Source organism: Coffea arabica, chromosome 11e, assembly GCF_036785885.1.
Source record: "Coffea arabica cultivar ET-39 chromosome 11e, Coffea Arabica ET-39 HiFi, whole genome shotgun sequence".
Lineage (NCBI taxonomy): Eukaryota > Viridiplantae > Streptophyta > Magnoliopsida > Gentianales > Rubiaceae > Coffea > Coffea arabica.
This window is the reverse complement of record NC_092331.1, coordinates 52,446,197-52,464,910: the sequence shown is the minus strand read 5'-3', so window position 1 is coordinate 52,464,910 and position 18,714 is coordinate 52,446,197. Positions and strand designations below refer to the sequence as shown.

General features: G+C 33.6%; 3 protein-coding genes across 3 annotated transcripts; all 3 read left to right on the top strand.

Moving 5' to 3' along the window:
* The first annotated feature begins 1,549 nt into the window (after positions 1–1,549).
* LOC113718485 (protein NRT1/ PTR FAMILY 5.5-like) lies at positions 1,550–2,872 on the top strand. The gene is made up of 4 exons (XM_027243386.2): positions 1,550–1,643; positions 1,756–1,812; positions 1,948–2,162; positions 2,555–2,872. The coding sequence occupies exons 2-4, from the start codon at positions 1,791–1,793 to the stop codon at positions 2,870–2,872; spliced, it is 555 nt and encodes a 184-aa protein (XP_027099187.2). The 5' UTR covers positions 1,550–1,643; positions 1,756–1,790.
* Positions 2,804–4,812, top strand: LOC140021070 (protein NRT1/ PTR FAMILY 5.5-like). Its single transcript, XM_072071804.1, has 2 exons — positions 2,804–3,294; positions 3,775–4,812. The coding sequence occupies exons 1-2, from the start codon at positions 2,975–2,977 to the stop codon at positions 4,265–4,267; spliced, it is 813 nt and encodes a 270-aa protein (XP_071927905.1). The 5' UTR covers positions 2,804–2,974; the 3' UTR covers positions 4,268–4,812.
* A 7,553-nt stretch (positions 4,813–12,365) lies between these two features.
* Positions 12,366–15,184, top strand: LOC113717776 (protein NRT1/ PTR FAMILY 5.5). The gene is made up of 4 exons (XM_027242586.2): positions 12,366–12,524; positions 12,637–12,693; positions 12,829–13,043; positions 13,442–15,184. Exons 2-4 carry the CDS (start codon positions 12,672–12,674, stop codon positions 14,993–14,995), a joined length of 1,791 nt encoding a protein of 596 aa, XP_027098387.1. The 5' UTR covers positions 12,366–12,524; positions 12,637–12,671; the 3' UTR covers positions 14,996–15,184.
* Positions 15,185–18,714: the final 3,530 nt, after the last annotated feature.

The following is an 18,714-nucleotide window of genomic DNA, read 5'->3' as shown; positions in this document are numbered from 1 at the left end:
TGTTAAATATTATGTGTTGTCTATCTTTCATACTTGTGGCTTGTTCCTCATTAAATTGTTGTGCACTTGATGTCTCAATAGTTGTTTGTTCCGCGCCTGGATCCTAACAAGTGGTATCAGAGTTTGGTTACGAGACTGGACTACTCAAGGTTCGTAGTTGGATCCTAGTTAACTATTGAGATCAAGTGGATTGGTAACTGTTACTAATTGAACAATTTAATGAGTGATATCCTTGTTTCAATGGTTTGGCAAAAAGTATTGATGGTAAAGGATGAAAAGTAGAAAAGTATGGAGATACTTGACGGTGAATCTAAGCATGTGATTCAAGGGTCAAGGAAAAAGTGGAGTCCAAATTGGTGGAGACTTTCTCACACCTCCAACGGTTGATACTTCATGCCGGTGAATTTTAGATTTCGGTTATGTTTTTTGGGTGGTATGGCACGCGTCCCAAAGAAAACATGGAGATCTAATTTTCATGCGCCAGAAGACTCTGACAGTTATGAGTTTTTTGTTTCAGGTGGAGTCTTAGAAACCACACGTGGCGAGACAGTTCTGAGGATGGGAAGAAGTATGGTGATTTTATCACTTGATTGCCTCAATGGTTAGGGTTAGAACTCACAAAAGGGGATCCCGAATTGCAAGTGGTGGTGAGAAAAAATCATGCAAAGGGAGATGGTGAATTGAGTCATCTTCTCACGAGTCAACTGGAGGTTAGATTCGGGGTAACTACACATGTTTATTTGCCGATTGAATTAATTTGGTGTCAAGATTGTATTGGTTCGAATGTGTAGTTTGGTACCATATTATTTGGTAGTTGAAGGTAAATGGTTGCTAAAAGAAATTTTCGCCAAGATGGAGATTTGTTAGGAAATTGGCTTAAATTCTTTTAGGTAAATTTTTTATTTGGTGTGGGAAGTAACTAGTTTCCTAATTGGATTTAGTTACTTGAAATAGTAGTCAAGTAAAACCCTATTTAGCAGGATTTAGATGCTATTTCCTACTCTATATGAGTTTAGGAAATAATATTGATTTCCAATTGTTATTTGGTTTTTTTGGCAGTAATGTTCTCTATAAATAGATGGGTTGACATATTACACAAGAGACACATAAGACACACACAAGAAGACACAAGGGGCATCATGTAACCTTATACATGGGGTGTGAGAGAGGGTTCTTGGGAGATAAGAGATGGTATACAAGGGTTGGGTTTAGATTCAAGTTGTATTCTTGTATAAGGTTTTTCTCTCATAATAAAGAACAGGTTTCTCTCTGTGGATGTAGGCTCAATGGTGGAGCCGAACCACGTTAAATATTATGTGTCGTCTATCTTTCATGCTTGTAGCTTGTTCCTCATTAAATTGTTGTGCACTTGATGTCAATAGTTGTTTGTTCCGCGCCTGGATCCTAACAATAATTACCACGTTTAATCATTACATTGATCTTAATCTAATCGAAATCACATTGGCCCATTAGCACTGGTATCGACTTGTTTTCTCCCCACTGGACTATTTAAAAACCTGTTCCAGGCGGTAGTCTTCCAGCTGAGTTAGCAGGTGAAAGAACACACGAGTTGACTTCTTGCAGAGTTCTCTCAATTTCTCCCCCTCTGGGCTCTAGCGGACCAGGACAGACAGGAATTTGAGGTAAAGAAAACTAAACTTTCAACACCATTTTAGCTTTGTATGGCAAAAATGTGTTCTTCTTGAGCTTTTCTTGTACTAATAATGTTGGTTTCCTTCATCTTTTGCCCTGCAGAAGAAAAAGGTGAATCCATAAGGTTCAAGAAGAAAATGGCATTTCTCATAATAATGGGTAATTCTTCTTACCTCTGATTCATCCACATATTTCTGCTTATTTGACTTGTTCGTCTGTTCGAAATTGGCCCTCCTGCTGGATTAGTCCAATCTCTGGATGGTACTAATGCTATTTTTCTTGCTCTGTTGGCAGTTCTGTTATGGGCAGATATGCTTGCAACATATGTGATGTGGATAATGCAGAAATACTTAACAGATGTTTGGAAGCTGGGAGTTACTCATGCTGCTGGAATCATGAATATCTACACCGGCCTCACTAAATTTCTCCCGTTAGTCTTTTTCATCTTTGTGGATGCTGGCCTTAGTAACTACAGGAGTCTGCTTCTCTCAAGTATAGCCTTTTCTATTGTAAGTTCATCTGCTGGTCAACTCCTTTTCATCTAGTTACTTCATTTAATTGAACCATGATTATACTTCCAGTCCACTGTTAGAGACAAATGATTTAACTCTAATGACTCTTAATTAGCTACAAATTCGCCCCTAACAAACTGAGAATATCGATGTCAATTGTGTCCTTTGATGCTTGTATTAATGCAGTTGGTGTAAACTGTTGAAAAGGAATTGTCTTCAGGTATGAATGATTGCTGGGACTGGACATCAATCATCATTCCCAATACTAGTTTTGTCTCTTTTGAATGTGTGACCATTAGTTTGAGGCCACTGTGAATTTGTAACTCAAGAACATTAGTTAAAAATGATAATTAGTCTCTCTTGAATTTTCCATCTCCACTGGGTGACAGGGTATGGGATTTCTGTCAATGTCAACACCACCAGTTCTACACAAGGTCACAGGGACCTGTAAAGATTATGAGCCAAACTGCCTTGGTCATACACAAAAGGCCCTATTCTACACAGCTTTAGCATTGATAGCAGCTGGATTAAGTGGACGCGTTGTCTCACTGGTTGCATTTGCAGAGAATCAGATTGAAAAGGATCCAAATTGTAAAACAAGCTCAATGTCCTTGGATTGCAAAGGTCCTGATGGAAAATTGATAAAAAGGCCGAGCTTACAATTCCCATCATTCAAGGTCAAGAAGCCGAGCTTACGGCTCCCATAATTCAAGGTCAATAATCAGGAGAGAGAGAAGCAACAGCAAACCGATGGTACTAAAAAGACTGAAGTTGATCTATCACGACTTCAATTCCAACCACTAGAAGCTATGCTAGCCCTTGCGCAAAACCAGAGTGGAAAACTCCTTGGTACTTCTTGTATAATCCTTGTTCCTGTTATTGGTTTAATTGCTCTACCATATATAAAACCATGGTCACTTCGGTTTGGAATCCCAACAATCTGTACATTGGTGGCAACACTTGCATTTGTGCAAGGTACACAATCGTGCAACAAAGAGGAAAATAGACCTGCAGAAGGAAGTCCAGTGACAAATGTTTTCAGAGTCTTTGTGGCCTCCACACTCAAAATGTTTGAAGATCCCAAGCGATATTCAGAGCTTTATGGCAAACAGTCCAAGGGGCTACTCAGGTGTGACAAAATTTGTCCAACTGGTATTTTGTTTTCTACACATTATTTAACTTCCCAAGATTGATTAACTCGTTCGTTTATAAAAACTGGATTCTAGTCAATCATTGCTGGCTCTTGATAGTGGTGCAACAATTTGTATGATTTAATGCCAAATGTAGTAAGAAACTCATCAATTCTGTGCCTGCCCCCTGCTTCCAAATTCCATGGAACTCTAGTTTCTCATTCTAAATAGTACCAATGGCTTATGATAGTTTGCTAAACTCTAATAGTTCATATGCTTTCCAATCAAATATCTACATTGCCATTGGAATGGTTTTAGAGTTGTGAAATTTCCAGCAGACTTATAAGTTTAGATTATCTACGCTCATTTAGTCCAAATGTGAATTTATTATATCCTGTTCTATACTGAGAAAGCATGATGCATTTAATTTTCTCAACTCTAGCTCTAGCTCATTTTTATCTTTTGTTCATTTGGCGCAGTTTCTTAGACAAGGCTACCATCCCATTGACGACTGAAATTGAAGAACCAGAAAAATACAGGTGGAGACTGTGCACTCGGACAGAAGTAGAGGAGACAAAAATCATAATCCGCATGATTCCCATTTGGATCACCTTTGTAATTTGTGGTGTCATTACTTCTGTTGGAAACACATACTTCGTAGAGCAAGCAAACCACATGAATTACAAGATTGGAAAACTAAAGTTGCCCGATTCTGTCATTCTGGTGTTCTATGAAATATCAAAGTCACAGTTTAAGTCAATCTACGACGCCATTGGAAGGTTCTTAAGAGGAGAACGACAAGAAAAGTATGCCCCCTCAATTGGCATTGCGCTTGCTACGATCTTCTCAGTGTTGTGCTGCATAACTGCTGCTGGAATCGAAACTCGAAGGATACATGTGATCAGAAGTCATGGATTGCTAGATAAACCGGATGACAAGATCCCTTTAAGTGCTCTTGTGCTTCTTCCATAGTATTTTTTCCTAGCAGGTCTGGACTCGTTCTTTGAAAACAGTGTTACCCCTTTCTTGATTGATCAGAGTCCTCCGTCGATGAAGAAGCACCTTGTCTATCTCAGTCCAGGATTATCCGAGCTAGGAACAGTCGGAAGTGTTTTATCAGTTTATGTTGTAGGTAAAATTAGTGAAAGGAGAGGAAAATCGAATTGGTTTCAGTACACATTAAATCAGAGTCGCCTGGATCGCTACTATTGGGTGCTTGCTATCCTGAGTGCTGCAAATTTCCTGTGGTTTGTATTCTGGGCCAAATTGTTCCCTCTTAGAGAACCCGGTTCAAATGACAAGAAAGCAACTGGAAATGATATAGAAAAGGCTGGAAATAAAGGAGTTCAGGAAGAAGATAGATATATAGAAGCTGGAAATGAAGAAAATAAGGAACGTACTGGAAATTGAGAATTGACTGAAACTACTGCAGGTTTTCTTACAGATGTATTGATGGCTAATATTGATAGGTTGCAATTTTATCATTTATTTTATTATTAATTTCCCTTATTACCTGATCCGATGTGGATTAATTGCTGGATTCTACTCACTTTTAGTATTTGGCATATATTTCAGGAAATAAAACGAAAATATGATATTAAGTGCCAATTTAACAAGAAAAGAGCACTTTTTACGGAGCTTATTCCAGGGGCATCATTAGCAAAGGAAGACTTTTGCCCATTTTTGTAATTTCAAAAGAAAGGGCACGGCAGAGGCTTCGATTTTTTCTGAGGGGAGCCGCCGCACATGAAAAGAGGCATTGGATAGGAATTAGAATGAATGGTGCAGAGAACAAGCACTAGGGGAGCTTAGCTTTTCTTTTAACTTTTCTCCTTAGTATTTCGTCCTCTAGTGGTTTTTGCTCCTGCGTTTGCCAGGAGCAATTAGGAACAAGCAAATTGGATGATGTTGACTTTTCCTTTCATTCTTAGTTGCTTTTCTTTTCTTTTCGGTAGGAGTAGACAAGGGATGATTTAAATCTCTTTGTCTAGTCAAGGAATAACGGAGGTTTTGGATCGCCTAAAATTGTGAGATCGATTTAATTTCATCTTTTTCTATTATTTATTGGTATTTACATATTCCTTGATTGTAGTGTTTATGATTATTTAATTAATTGATTGTCTTGGATCCGGATAATTAGTTAATTTGGTAATCTACTGTCAATTAAGGTATTAAATCCGTAATTATTTAATTACCTCAAAATAGTGACAACTGGCATGATTAGATTTGTGACAGGAGAATACGCGGGCTAATCTAAAATAACCCTGGTAGTGCGTTATTTGGTTAGAATTAGAGGTGGCAAATCAACCCACTTAACTAGATTTACCCATACCCGCCCATGAATAGATGGGTATGGGTATCTTAAATTTTTGTATATGGGTATAAATGGGTTACCCAATAATACCCATTTATTAAATGGGTATTATTGGGTAACCCATCAAACCCAATTAACCCATTTAAAGTTCTCTTCCCCCCAAGTCTCTTCTTTTCCCCTACCTTTTTTTTTTTTTCAAAATTTTCATTTTGTCATGATGTTAACATTATTATTATTATTATTATTATTATTTGTTGGTTTTATCTTATTATTTTATTTTTTTTTAGTTTGTTAACTTGATCATTTTTTAGCATCACCAATTTATGATAAATTTTAGCCTATTTTCTTATCTTTATAAAATGAAATTTTAAATTTATATATGAAAAAAATGTTAGGGGTTCAAAATTTTTGGACTAAGTTTTTATATTAATTTTTATAGTACTTAATTCAAATTTTTATATTCGTATTATTCAATTATTAAATAATAGGTAATTTTGTGACATAGAGTATAAATGAAAAAAATTGGTAATTAAGTTTATTGAACATTATAAGTAAATATTTAAAACTAATGATGAGTAAAAAGAGTGGTATAAATTGATAACTTAGTTTGCAAAAATGAATTTAAACGAGTTTGCAAAAAGTTAAAATAAATGAGTTATAAATGGGTAATTGGGTTACCCAATTCATTTTTTGACTTACCCATTTATACCCATCTAATTAAATGGGTATAAATGAGTTGACTCACTTATACCCATTACCCATTTTACCCAACCCAAACCCGTCCAAGTCACCCATTTTGACACCTCTAGTTAGAATAGAGCTCCTCTAATACGTAAGGCAATTGAGGAATTAAATCTTATGGGCGTACCTAAAATTATTTCTCAATTAGAGCAGTGATTAACGGGCGTACCTTAATCACCGACACAGTAAGGAGGGGTTGACTGCCATCGCTTTTTTGGCAGTTATAACCTATTTATTAGTAAATAATTGGAATTGCTTTTGTTTTAATGATCAATTAGGTGAACCATTGCTGAAGTTATTTCTTGGTTAGAACTTTAGTTATCATTCATTTGTATTTAGTAAATTATTATTTAATTTTTAGTAGTTCCTTGGATTTTATTTGCATTTATTTGATTGTCACTCTCTGCACAAAAACACCCCCCGTGTCACTGTGAATTTGAAAAGGAACAATTACTTCCAGTCCCTGTGGATTCGACCCTGCTTACCGCTATCTACATAAATTACTTTTAGTTTGAGCGGGTTTTTATTATTGCACAGGTTTCGACAACCTGTCAAATATTACACACTCAGACAAGGCTTGATATATCATCATTAATCAGTATTAATGGATTTCTTTATGAGTCGAGTATAAGCCTCAAAACAACTTAAAGTAGTCCAATTTTCTTTTCTTTTTTTTTTTTCCGTATGAGTGAGCTTCGGGTTGCCAAAACCTGGCTCATAAAGCCAGATTAACAGCCCTATATTATGCATTAAGTTTGTGGTGGTAGCTGTTAAAAGGTAACAACCATGTTCAACGAGTAATTAAATCGCTCTCAACAAACACTGTTTGCTTGCCTAAATATATATATATATAATTTCTAATAGGAAAAGGGCGAGATTTGAGAAGCAAAAAGGAGACAGGGAATTAAAATCTAGAACCATTAATTTTTGGGGCATCAACCTAACCATATTAGTACAACTAAATCATAAATCACAAAAGTGATGAACTTATTACCTTATTATAGGGGAAGAAGGTAAATATAGAAGACCAATTACTAAGTTACTCTTTTAGTTAGATACCAAACATATGTTCTGCTATATTAGTTTAAAAAAAAAAAGATAAAATCAACATGCAAGGAGAAAACCAAATGTACAGCATCAGAAACTAATTGTCCTTCATAAGCTTTCCAACCATACAAACCTTAGCAAACCAGTCAAACACAGCACTTTTTTTTTTTATTTATATTTATATATAATAAAAAAAATAAAAAAAGCAGGCTGAGATTGACAATTGACATGCATGGCGGCAAAGTGATAGAAACTGAAGCATGAAGTACGCGTATAAGACTCTGTCGGGTGAGCCCATGACATGGACATCGGCCGCATTATGTGTAGGGCGTATTTGAGAATTGATTGTCAGCATCCAAGGATTTTCTTTTTTTTTTCTTAATTATTTTCTTGGATAAAGAAAGTTTTGGAAAAAGAAAAAAATTATCAAATTGATACATAGAAGATACTACCAGAGCATTTTTCGTCGCTTACACGAATGAATTCTTAGTGATCACCTAATCAAGGGGAGCTACTAGTAGCAAAATCCTAATAGGAGCTTCCTCTATCGTAAGAGCAGGGCAATTTTATTTAAGAACTATCTTGGTTATTTTTTTAAAAAAAATTATTGTTCTAATGTGTTAGAATTTTACCTTTTTTAAAATATTTTTTTGTAATAGGAAAAAAGTGAGATTTAAGAAATAGGGAAGAAGTTAGATGTGAAATTTTCCTAACTTAACAAGTATGAATTTTGAAATGGGGCAATGGGGCAAATGTCCGTAGCGATGGGGCAAATGTATAATGGGGCAAATGTCCGTAGCGAGAGTGATGGAGTGGGGGTGGGCAAGAGATAGGGGGGGATGGGGGGGGGGGTTTTCTTTCACCCACTCTTAAACGGGGCGGCGGAGAATACTTTTGCCCCATCCTCCGTCTTGTCCCCCATATTAATTAATCAAATATAAATAATATGATTAATACATCTATTTTTTTCATGTTATGTTCGGTTAAATTATTATTAGTAGCAATAATATTAGTTTTTCCTAATAATAGTGGGTCCGTTTGGATTAGCTATTTTTGGGGTTATTTTTCAAAAATAACACTGTAGCATTTCTTTTTTGAAATACAAGTCCGTTTGAATTAGTTGTTTTTAGGGTTGTTTTTCAAAAACTATATGAAAAACTTTTACTGTAGATTTTTTGGGATCATTTTTAGAGGTATTTTTAAAACATATTTTTTGAGTATTTTTATAATTTTTATAATTTTATATTTATATTTATATGCATTTATAATACATTTATAAATATTTATAAATAAATATATTTATATATTTATATAAAAATATATAAATGTATTATATTATATATAATACATAATATAAATACATTTATAAATATATAAGTGTATATTATTATAAATGTATAAATTATAAATGAATATTATATAAATGAATAAATTAATATATTATAAATATATATTAATATTATGTATAAATGTATTAATATAATTAATATGAATGTATAAATGTAAAATTAATATTATGTATATTAATATAAATGTATAAATGCATTATAAATGTATTATATTATATATAATACATAATATAAATGTATATTATAAATATACATAAATATATATTATGTATAAATGTACATTTATATAAATGTATAATATATATAATATATATAATATATTATATAATATATAATATTTATATAAATATATTATAAATATATAAAAATATATTTTAAATAAACTGAAATATTTATAATATGAATAAATAAATAAATAAATATATATAATATAATTAATATTAATTATAAATATTATAATATTATAAATATGGTGTTTATATAATATTTCAATTTGTAATATTTATTGTATATTTCATTAGATAAATATTTATATAATATATAATATATAAGTATATAATATAAAATTTTCAATTTGTATAATATACATAATATTGTATATATATATAATATAATATACATAATATAATATATTATACATAATATACATTTATACATTATTACATATTATGTATATTATATATTATACATAACATTATTATACATTATTATACACAATAATGTACATAATAATGAAAGTACATTAATAATGTATATATTATAATGTAATGTACATAATATATTATGTATACAATATTTATACATTTATGTATACAATATTACATATTATGTATATTATACAATATTATGTATAATATTAATGTATATAAATATTTATATAATATATAATATATAAATATATAATTTTTAATTTGTATATTTCAATTTATATTAATAATATATATAATATACATAATTGAAATATACATATTAAATATGTATATTTGGAGTTGTTTTTTATATAATGTTTGGATGAGTTTTTGGAATTGTTTTTGAAATACACATTTACTGTAGAATTTGGAATGTGAAAAACAGTTTTTAAAAAATAGAGGCAAAAACAAGAAATCAAAACGGACCCAAATACTATTAGTAGTAATAGTGGTGGTAATATTTGTCTTTGCTAATAATAAAGATGCTAAGAAAGAAGAAAATAATAATAGTGCTAAGAAGGGAGAAAAAAAGTGTCTCCATGAGCACTGTTGGGGGGGAGTGGAGGATTCTCGTTTCAAACTCGTCCTGATGTCATCCTTACTTACACTACTAACCTCAACTATATATAAACTTTTTCCAAATCTAACTACATTATTTATGAAGGGATTTTTTAAATTAGGGTACAGGGTACAACTCTCGCGTATTGTTTCACTCGTAAATTTGGCAGCCTTTTGCTGGGGGTGACCAATGTGAACAAGACTTGCTTCCTCCCGAGTCTTCGCTTTGTCTTCTTATAGTTATCTGCCAAATCGCTTTGTCTTCGCTTTGACTGTGATTGGTGCTTTTTTGACGAAGACCGTGCACATTTAATTAGCCATTCTACTTGGCTCATTGATTGATAAAGGGGCAAGTTTTTTTGGGCTCTTAATTTCAAGACTCTACCTTGCCAAGAATAATTTTTTTGTATAATTATTGTTTAAATTAATCTCCTATGTACAAATTGTGTATATATTTGAGAGTGTGTACATTATTACCATTAAATATATAATAATTAATTTCGGTCCTCAAGTGCAATCATTAGGCTGCAAAAGGAGACCCTTCGCTTTCTCGGAAACTCATTTTTGCTTTCTCGGAAGTGGGTGTTTGGATTACACTTCCTTTGTTTTTCTCAGAAATGGGGGTCAGAATTTAAATTTTTGTCTGATACTTCTCTAAAAATACTGAAAATTAGTTGGTTGAAGTATAATTTATCAGTGTAGAACTGAGTGAAATGGAGCTTTGGTAACTAGCCTTTAACCCTTGACCTATTTTGTCATCCAAACTTTGGACGAGAATAATTTGGTGCCTAATGTTACAACATTTAACCACATTTAATATATATAAACTCCTCTTTTGTTAATACAGCTGCTTCAGTTCTGACTTCATTTCTCATATGGTTCGAGTTTAGACCAATCTAAAGTAATTTAGAAAAACCCTTGATGAAAACTTTTGGACCAGGAGAAAGGGAACGCGAAAACAAAGAAATATTATACATCAATTCGATTAACAGGATTAGGCAATAATGCAGTAAAAGAATCAGATAATTCAAACAGACTTGAGGGAATTCCCAGCTGTTTTAATGCATTCCATTGGATCCATTTAACCATCTGTTCAATCAAATTTCATTCCACTCACTCAATTGCACAGCTGGCTTAATCGCTCAATTACACAAGCAAGATTATACAAAGGATTAGTTCTGACGTTTCAATCACTAATGAAGTACGAGCTATATTTGAGATCCTGGGCAACCTTGTTAATCATGGTGTGAACTCTTAATTTAATTAGCAAATTGGATCAACGTCCGCTAATCATTCTTTTGCAAAAACTTGTTCAACTGGTGAAGGTCTCACCCACAAAAATTAATATTGTGATGATTGAAACAGTATTATTATTTTATTGCACGTTTTATTGGTAAGATAACGTATTTTGTCTCAAGTTGCAATGCCATCTTTAAATACATGAATTGTTTCACCTCAGACCTACTAGTGTCACCAGGCATGGCAGAGTTGTACCTCCCTAAATAAATTTTCTAATACAGGTTTTTCTTTCTTTTATTTATTTCTTTCTATACAAACATGGCCAGCTATTTTGGTGCTTAGCTGATGGAAAAAGAAATTATTCCATCTGTGGAAGTTGTATTCAAAATTGGGATGGAGGTGATATGAGTTCTAAATCATAGTACAGGTCATGGGGTAGTGAATTATTTGGAATAATTTTTGAAAAAAAATATATTATAGTACTCTTTTTATGTGGTGTAAATGAAATATAAAGGTAATAGAAAAATATGTTAACGACGTAAGTAAAAAAAAAATGCAAATAATTTACAATCCAAACAATCCCATTGTTATATTCTTCGTCCAGTTCAAGTGTGTCGAGATAGAAAAAGATTATTGTAATAATTTTTTATGATACGATGCATACGATAAGATGCAAAAGTGAATAAAGAATGTGCAATGGGCACTAAAGACAAAAATATATTTAAAATGGCAATATTACGTAAAGTCTATGAATATTTTCTCAGCCCTTCCCCGTGATTCACTTAATTTGGAGGTACTAAAGACAAAAATATCATAAGCATTCAAAATTTTAGAAAAATAAAATTGTAAAACAAAAAAGATATGAGACAAAGCGCTAAAAACACATACACACCCACACACAACCAAAATAGATAAACCAAAAACAGAATAGAGTTTTCGTGCAATTAGCAATAAGAATTCTCAAAAAGGCAGCCAAACCTAAAAAGAGGAGAAACTAATAAGAAATAGAAGAACAAAAATAGAAAGCTGCTAAAATTCTTATGGCCTTCAGATAATTACCACGTTTTAATCATTACATTGATCTTAATCTAACCGAAATCACATTGGTCCATTGGCACTGGCATCGACTTGTCTTCTCTCCACTGGCCTATTTAAACACCTGGTTTCCAGGCGGCTGTCTTCCAGCTGAGTTAGCAGGTGAAAGAACACAGGAGTTGACTTGACTTCTAGTAGAGTTCTCTCAATTTCTCCCCCTCTGGGCTCTAGGGGACCAGGACAGACAGGAATTTGAGGTAAAGAAAACTAAACTCTCAACACCATTTTAGCTTTGTATGGCTAAAATGTGTTCTTCTTGAGCTTTTCTTGTACTAATAATGTTGGTTTCCTTCATCTTTTGCCCTGCAGAAGAAAAAGGTGAATCCATAAGGTTCAAGAAGAAAATGGCATTTCTCAGAATAATGGGTAATTCTTCTTACCTCTGATTCATCCACATATTTCTGCTTATTTGACTTGTTCATCTGTTCCGAATTGGCCCTGCTGCTCGATTAGTCCGATCTCTGGATGGTACTAATGCTGATTTTCTTGCTCTGTTGGCAGTTCTGTTGTGGGCGGATATGCTTGCAACATATGTGATGTGGATAATGCAGAAATACTTAACAGATGTTTGGAAGCTGGGAGTTACTCATGCTGCTGGAATCATGAATGTCTACACCGGCCTCTCTAAATTTCTCCCGTTAGTCTTTTTCATCTTTGTGGATGCTGGCCTTAGTAACTACAGGAGTCTGCTTCTCTCAAGTATAGCCTTTTCTATTGTAAGTTCTTCTGCTGGTCAACTCCTTTTCATCTAGTTACTTCATTTAATTGAACCATGATTATACTTCCACTCCACTGTTAGAGACCCATGATTTAACTCTAATGACTCTTAATTAGCTGGAAATTAGCCCCTAACAAACTGAGAATATCGATGTCAATTGTGTCCCTTGATGCAAGAACTTGTATTAATCCAGTTGGTGTAAACTGTTGAAAAGGAATTGTCTTCAGGTTTGAATGATTGCTGGGATTGGGCATCAATCATTAGTCCCAATACTAGTTTTGTCCCTTTTGAATGTGTGACCATTAGTTTGAGGCCATTGTGAATTTGTAACTCAAGAACATTAGCTAAAAATGATGATTGGTCTCTCTTCAATTTTCCACCTCCATTGGGTGACAGGGTATGGGATTTCTGTCAATGTCAACACCACCAGTTCTACACAAGGTCACAGGGACCTGTAAAGATTATGAGCCAAACTGCCTTGGTCATACACAAAAGGCCCTATTCTACACAGCTTTAGCATTGATAGCAGCTGGATTAAGTGGACGCGTTGTCTCACTGGTTGTATTCGCAGAGAATCAGATTGAAAAGAATCCAGATGAACCTAAAGAGAACGAGCCAAATTGTAAAAGTAGCTCAATGTCCTTGGATCGCAAAGGTCATGATGGGAAATTGATAAATAAGCCGAGCTTACGACTCCCATCATTCAAGGCCAAGAAGCCGAGCTTACGACTCCCATCATTCATGGTCAAGAATCCGGAGAGAGAGCAGCAGCAGCAAACTGAGAGTACTAAAAAGGCTGAAGTTGATCTATCACAACTTCAATTCCAACCACTAGAAGCTATGCTAGCCCTTGCGCAAAAAGACAGCGGAAAACTCCCTGGTGCTTGTTGTATATTGCTTGTTCCTGTTGTTGGTTTAATTGCTCTACCATATATAAAACCATGGTCAATTCGGTTTGGAATCCCAGCAATCTGTACATTGGTGGCAACACTTGCATTTGTGCAAGGTACACGTTCGTGCAACAAAGAGGAAAACAGACCCGCAGAAGGAAATACAGTGACAAAAAAGTACAGGTGGAGCCTGTGCACTCGGACAGAAGTAGAGGAGACAAAAATCATAATCCGCATGATTCCAATTTGGATCACCTTTGTAATTTGTGGTGTCATTACTTCTGTTGGAAACACATACTTCGTAGAGCAAGCAAGCCACATGAATTACAAGATTGGAAAACTAAAGTTGCCCGATTCTGTCATTCTGGTGTTCTATGGAATATCAAAGTTACAGATTAAGTCAATCTACGACGCCATTGGAAGGTACTTAAAAGGAGCACGCAAAGAAAAGTATGCCCCCTCAATAGGCATTGCGCTTGCTACGATCTTCTCAGTGTTATGCTGCATAACTGCTGCCGGAGTCGAAACTCGAAGGATACATGTGATCAGAAGTCATGGATTGCTAGATAAACCGGATGATAAGATCCCTTTAAGTGCGCTTGTGCTTCTTCCACAGTATTTTTTCCTTGCAGGTCTGGACTCGTTCTTTGAAAACAGTGTTACCCCCTTCTTGACTGATCAGAGTCCTCCGTCGATGAAGAAGCACCTTGTCTATCTCAGTCCAGGATTATCCGGGCTAGGAACAGTCGGAAGTGTTTTATCAGTTTATGTTGTAGGTAAAATTAGTGAAAGCAGAGGAAAACCGAATTGGTTTCAGTACACATTAAATCAGAGTCGCTTGGATCGCTACTATTGGGTGCTTGCTGTCCTGAGTGCTGCAAATTTCCTGTGGTTCGCATTCTGGGCCAAATTGTTCCCTCTTAGAGAGCCAGATTCAAATGACAAGAAAGAAACTGGAAATGATGAAGAAAAAGCTGGAAATGGAGAATTGAGTGAATCTATTGTGGGTTTCGTTACAGATGGAGTGATGGCTAATTTTACACACTCAGACAAGGCTTGATATATCATCATTAATCAGTAGTCCAATATTCTTTTTTCTTTTTTTTTTCCCGTATGAGTGAGCTTCGGGTTGCCAAAACCTGGCTCATAAAGCCAGATTAACAGCCCTATATTATGTATTAAGTTTGTGGTGGTAGCTGTTAAAAGGTAACAACCCTTTTCAACGAGTAATTAAATCGCTCTCAACAAACACTGTTTGCCCGCCCTCCACCTTAGATTAAATCATAAACTATATGTCAATTTTATATATATATAATTTGTAATAGGAAAATGGTGAGATTTGAGAAGCAAAAAGGAGACGGGAAGTTAAAATCTAGAACCGTTAATTCTTGGGACGTCAACCTAACCATATTAGTACAACTAAATCATAAATCACAAAAGTGATGAACTTATTACCTTGTTATAAGGGAACAAGGTAAATATAGAAGACCAATTACTAAGTTACTCTTTTAGTTAGATACCAAACATATGTTCTGCAATTTAGTTTAAAAAGAGGATAAAATCAACATGCAAGAAGAAAACCAAATGTACAGCATCAGAAACTAATTGTCCTTCATAAGCTTTCCACCCATACAAACCTCAGTAAACCACTCAAACACAGCACTTTTTTTTTTTTTATTATTTATATTTGAAAAAAAAAAAAAAAAAAAAGAGGCAGGCTCAGATTGACAATTGACATGCATGGCGGCAAAGTGATAGAAACTGATGCATCAAGTACGCCTATAAGACTCTGTCGGGTGAGCCCATGACATGGACATGGGCCGTGGACCATTTCTAATGGCCACATTATGTGTGGGGCGTATTTGAGAATTGATTGTCAGCATCCAAGGATTTTCGTTTTTTTTTCTTAATTATTTTTGGGGATTAAAAAAAAGTTTAGGAAGAAGAAAAAAATTATCAAATTGATGGATAGGGATAGAATCATAGAAGATACTCCCGGAGCATTTTTTATCGCTTACACGAATGAATTCTTAGTAATCACCTTATTATCAAGGGGAGCTACTAGTAGCAAAATTCTAATAGGAGCTTTCTCTATCGTAAGAGCAGGGCAATTTTATTTACGAACTATCTTGGTTATTTTTTTTTTAAAAAAATTATTGTTCTAATGTGTTAGAATTTTACCTTTTTTAAAATATTTTTTTGTAATAGGAAAAAAGTGAGATTTAAAAAATAGGGAAGAAGTTAGAGATGGAATTTTCCTAACTTAACAAGTATGAATTTTGAACATACTCCTCACAATTAGGGATAGCAACGGGGCAAATGTCCGCAGCGAGAGTGATGAGTGGGGCTGGGATGAGTGTTCGCTTTGTCTTCTCATGGTTATTTGCTAAATCGCTTTGACTCTGATTGGTACTTTTTTGACGAAGACCGTGCATATTTAATTAGCCATTCTACTTGGCTCATTGATCGATAAAGGGACAAGTTTTTTGGGGCTCTTAATTTCAAGGCTCTCCTTTGCCAAGAATAAATTTTTTGTATAATTATTGTTTAAATTAATCTCCTATATACAAATAGTGTATATATTTGAGAGTGTGTACATTATTACCATTAGATATATGATAATTAATTTAAATCTAAATTTAAAATCTAAATTTTATATATATATCATACATCCAACTTAATAATGTATAAAATATCAGTACATATAAGATTGACTCAATTTGTTTAGTGAACTAAAGAAGGCTTCTGATTGTGCCATTTAGTGAACTAAAAGAAGGTCTTTGATTAGGCCATGTCAACGACAATGGTTTTACTTCAATTTAAAATGGCTTAGACCTTGTTTGATAGTCCAATTGAATACTTTAATTTAATGGATTCAGATCTTAACATGTTCAGAAATATTTGATAATAAAAAAATCTGAATTAATTAAGTATCATTAAATTTTTTAGATAAAACTTGCTCTAAAAAATAAGTAATAAATCATTCATTTGTCATTTAATGTAATATATATTCCAATGTATCAGATTTAGTATTTAATAATTTAATAATTTAATAATTTAATGGGTTCAGATTTAAAATTTTAATTTTTGAATTTCAATTTTATCCCACCCATTCTAAGATTAAAGAATTCTTATTCGCAATTCTGCTACTATAAAAAATTAGAGTCAAACTTTTTCTTTGGCAAGTCGTACCTCGCGTCCCTGACAAAAATGCAAGTTATTCTAAATCCGTCCACACCTACAAAATTCTGCATTTACACTTGAACCAATCATAGAAAATTTCTGTCCTCAAGTGCAATCATTAGGCTGCAAAAGGAAACCCTTCGCTTTCTCGGAAATGGGCGTTTGAATTACATAGCCAGCCTCTTTGAAAAACTTTTGTCTGGGTCTTGCCTCAATCAACTGTAGTAGTTTGTTAAAGCGTTGGGTTCTAGAAAGTGGGAAACCTATTTGGCATGCATTTTCCCATCATTGTACGATTGTAGTTCAATAGTGTACTTCGATGAATTTTAAATCTCAAATCAATTACCATATTAAAAAATTGACGATGAAGAAAATATTCCAGTGTCCCTCTAATAAAATCTTCTTTTCTTGAGGCTACTTCAGTGAGGTTTTGACTTCCTTTTTTTTATTATATGATTTTAGATGAAGCAGAACATTTGTTTGCTCAATACTCTCTATTTACCAATCTCAATTAAGTCAATTTTTTATTTTTTTTGGACAAACCCCTCAGTGTTCTCTCTTAGTCATAAAAAAAAAACTTATTTTAAGTTTTGGCTTCTTAAGTTAACTGAAATTGGACTGGCATTCCAAAAAAAGAATGCATCAGTTCAATTATCTGGATTAGGCAATAAATCACACGTGAGGGAATTCCGAGCTTTTTTTAATTCATTGCATTAGCTCCATTTAACCATCTGTTTTAATCAAGATTCTTTCCTCTCACTGAATTGTACTCCTGGTTTTACTTAACGTTTCAATCATTAATGAAGCACAAGTTATACTATTAATTAGCCTCGGCAACCACTAGAAATTAAATCCATGTCATGAAAGATGGTAGATAACCTTTGTTAATCATGATGTGAACTCTTAATCTAATTGACAAATTGGAGCAATGTCCACTAATCATTCTTTTCCAAAACTTCGTTCAACTTGTTAAGGCCTCCATGCAAAAAATATTGCAATAATTGAAACAATATTACTATTATTTTATTTCATGTTTCATTGATAAGATAACTTACTTTATCTCAAGTGGCATTGCCATGTTTAAATATACGAGTTGTTTCTTCTAGACCTATTTTCAACGGAGCATGGTGGGGAGGGAAGAATGGGTTGAATAGTTTGAGAGAAAGAAATATAGGTAAAAAATTTCGAATTCAAACTCTAGCACTTACACTTGAAAAAAAGAAAAAAAAGAAAAGGCATGACATGGTTGTACCTCCCCAGATAAAATTTCTAACACGGGGTTTTCTTTCTTTTATTTATTTTCTTTTTTTGGTTCTTAGTTGATGGAAAAGGACATATATAGTTCCATTTGTGGAAATTGTACAAGTATGCTGACTTTTCTCAAGTAGAAAGTTTGAATTCCTAAAAAGTTTCTCTACCAAAAATATTGCAGATAATACCCATATGAGTGCATTAACATGTTTTTTACTATCTCCTTATAGTTGTTTTTCTGATTTTAAATATTCTTCTTTAATTAATACTCTTGTGATATTAGAATAAGACATCCAAAATTGATATGGTGGTGATATAAGTTTGAATTTTTTGAACATGTGCTCA

Coding starts and splice junctions, on each gene's coding strand:
- LOC113718485 (XM_027243386.2), top strand. CDS start 1,791: ATGGCATTTCTCATAATAATGG. Junction 1,813..1,947: donor GGCATTTCTCATAATAATGG/GTAATTCTTCTT, acceptor CTCTGTTGGCAG/TTCTGTTATGGGCAGATATG. Junction 2,163..2,554: donor CAAGTATAGCCTTTTCTATT/GTAAGTTCATCT, acceptor ACTGGGTGACAG/GGTATGGGATTTCTGTCAAT.
- LOC140021070 (XM_072071804.1), top strand. CDS start 2,975: ATGCTAGCCCTTGCGCAAAACCAGAGTGGAAAACTCCTTGGTACTTCT. Junction 3,295..3,774: donor CAGTCCAAGGGGCTACTCAG/GTGTGACAAAAT, acceptor CATTTGGCGCAG/TTTCTTAGACAAGGCTACCA.
- LOC113717776 (XM_027242586.2), top strand. CDS start 12,672: ATGGCATTTCTCAGAATAATGG. Junction 12,694..12,828: donor GGCATTTCTCAGAATAATGG/GTAATTCTTCTT, acceptor CTCTGTTGGCAG/TTCTGTTGTGGGCGGATATG. Junction 13,044..13,441: donor CAAGTATAGCCTTTTCTATT/GTAAGTTCTTCT, acceptor ATTGGGTGACAG/GGTATGGGATTTCTGTCAAT.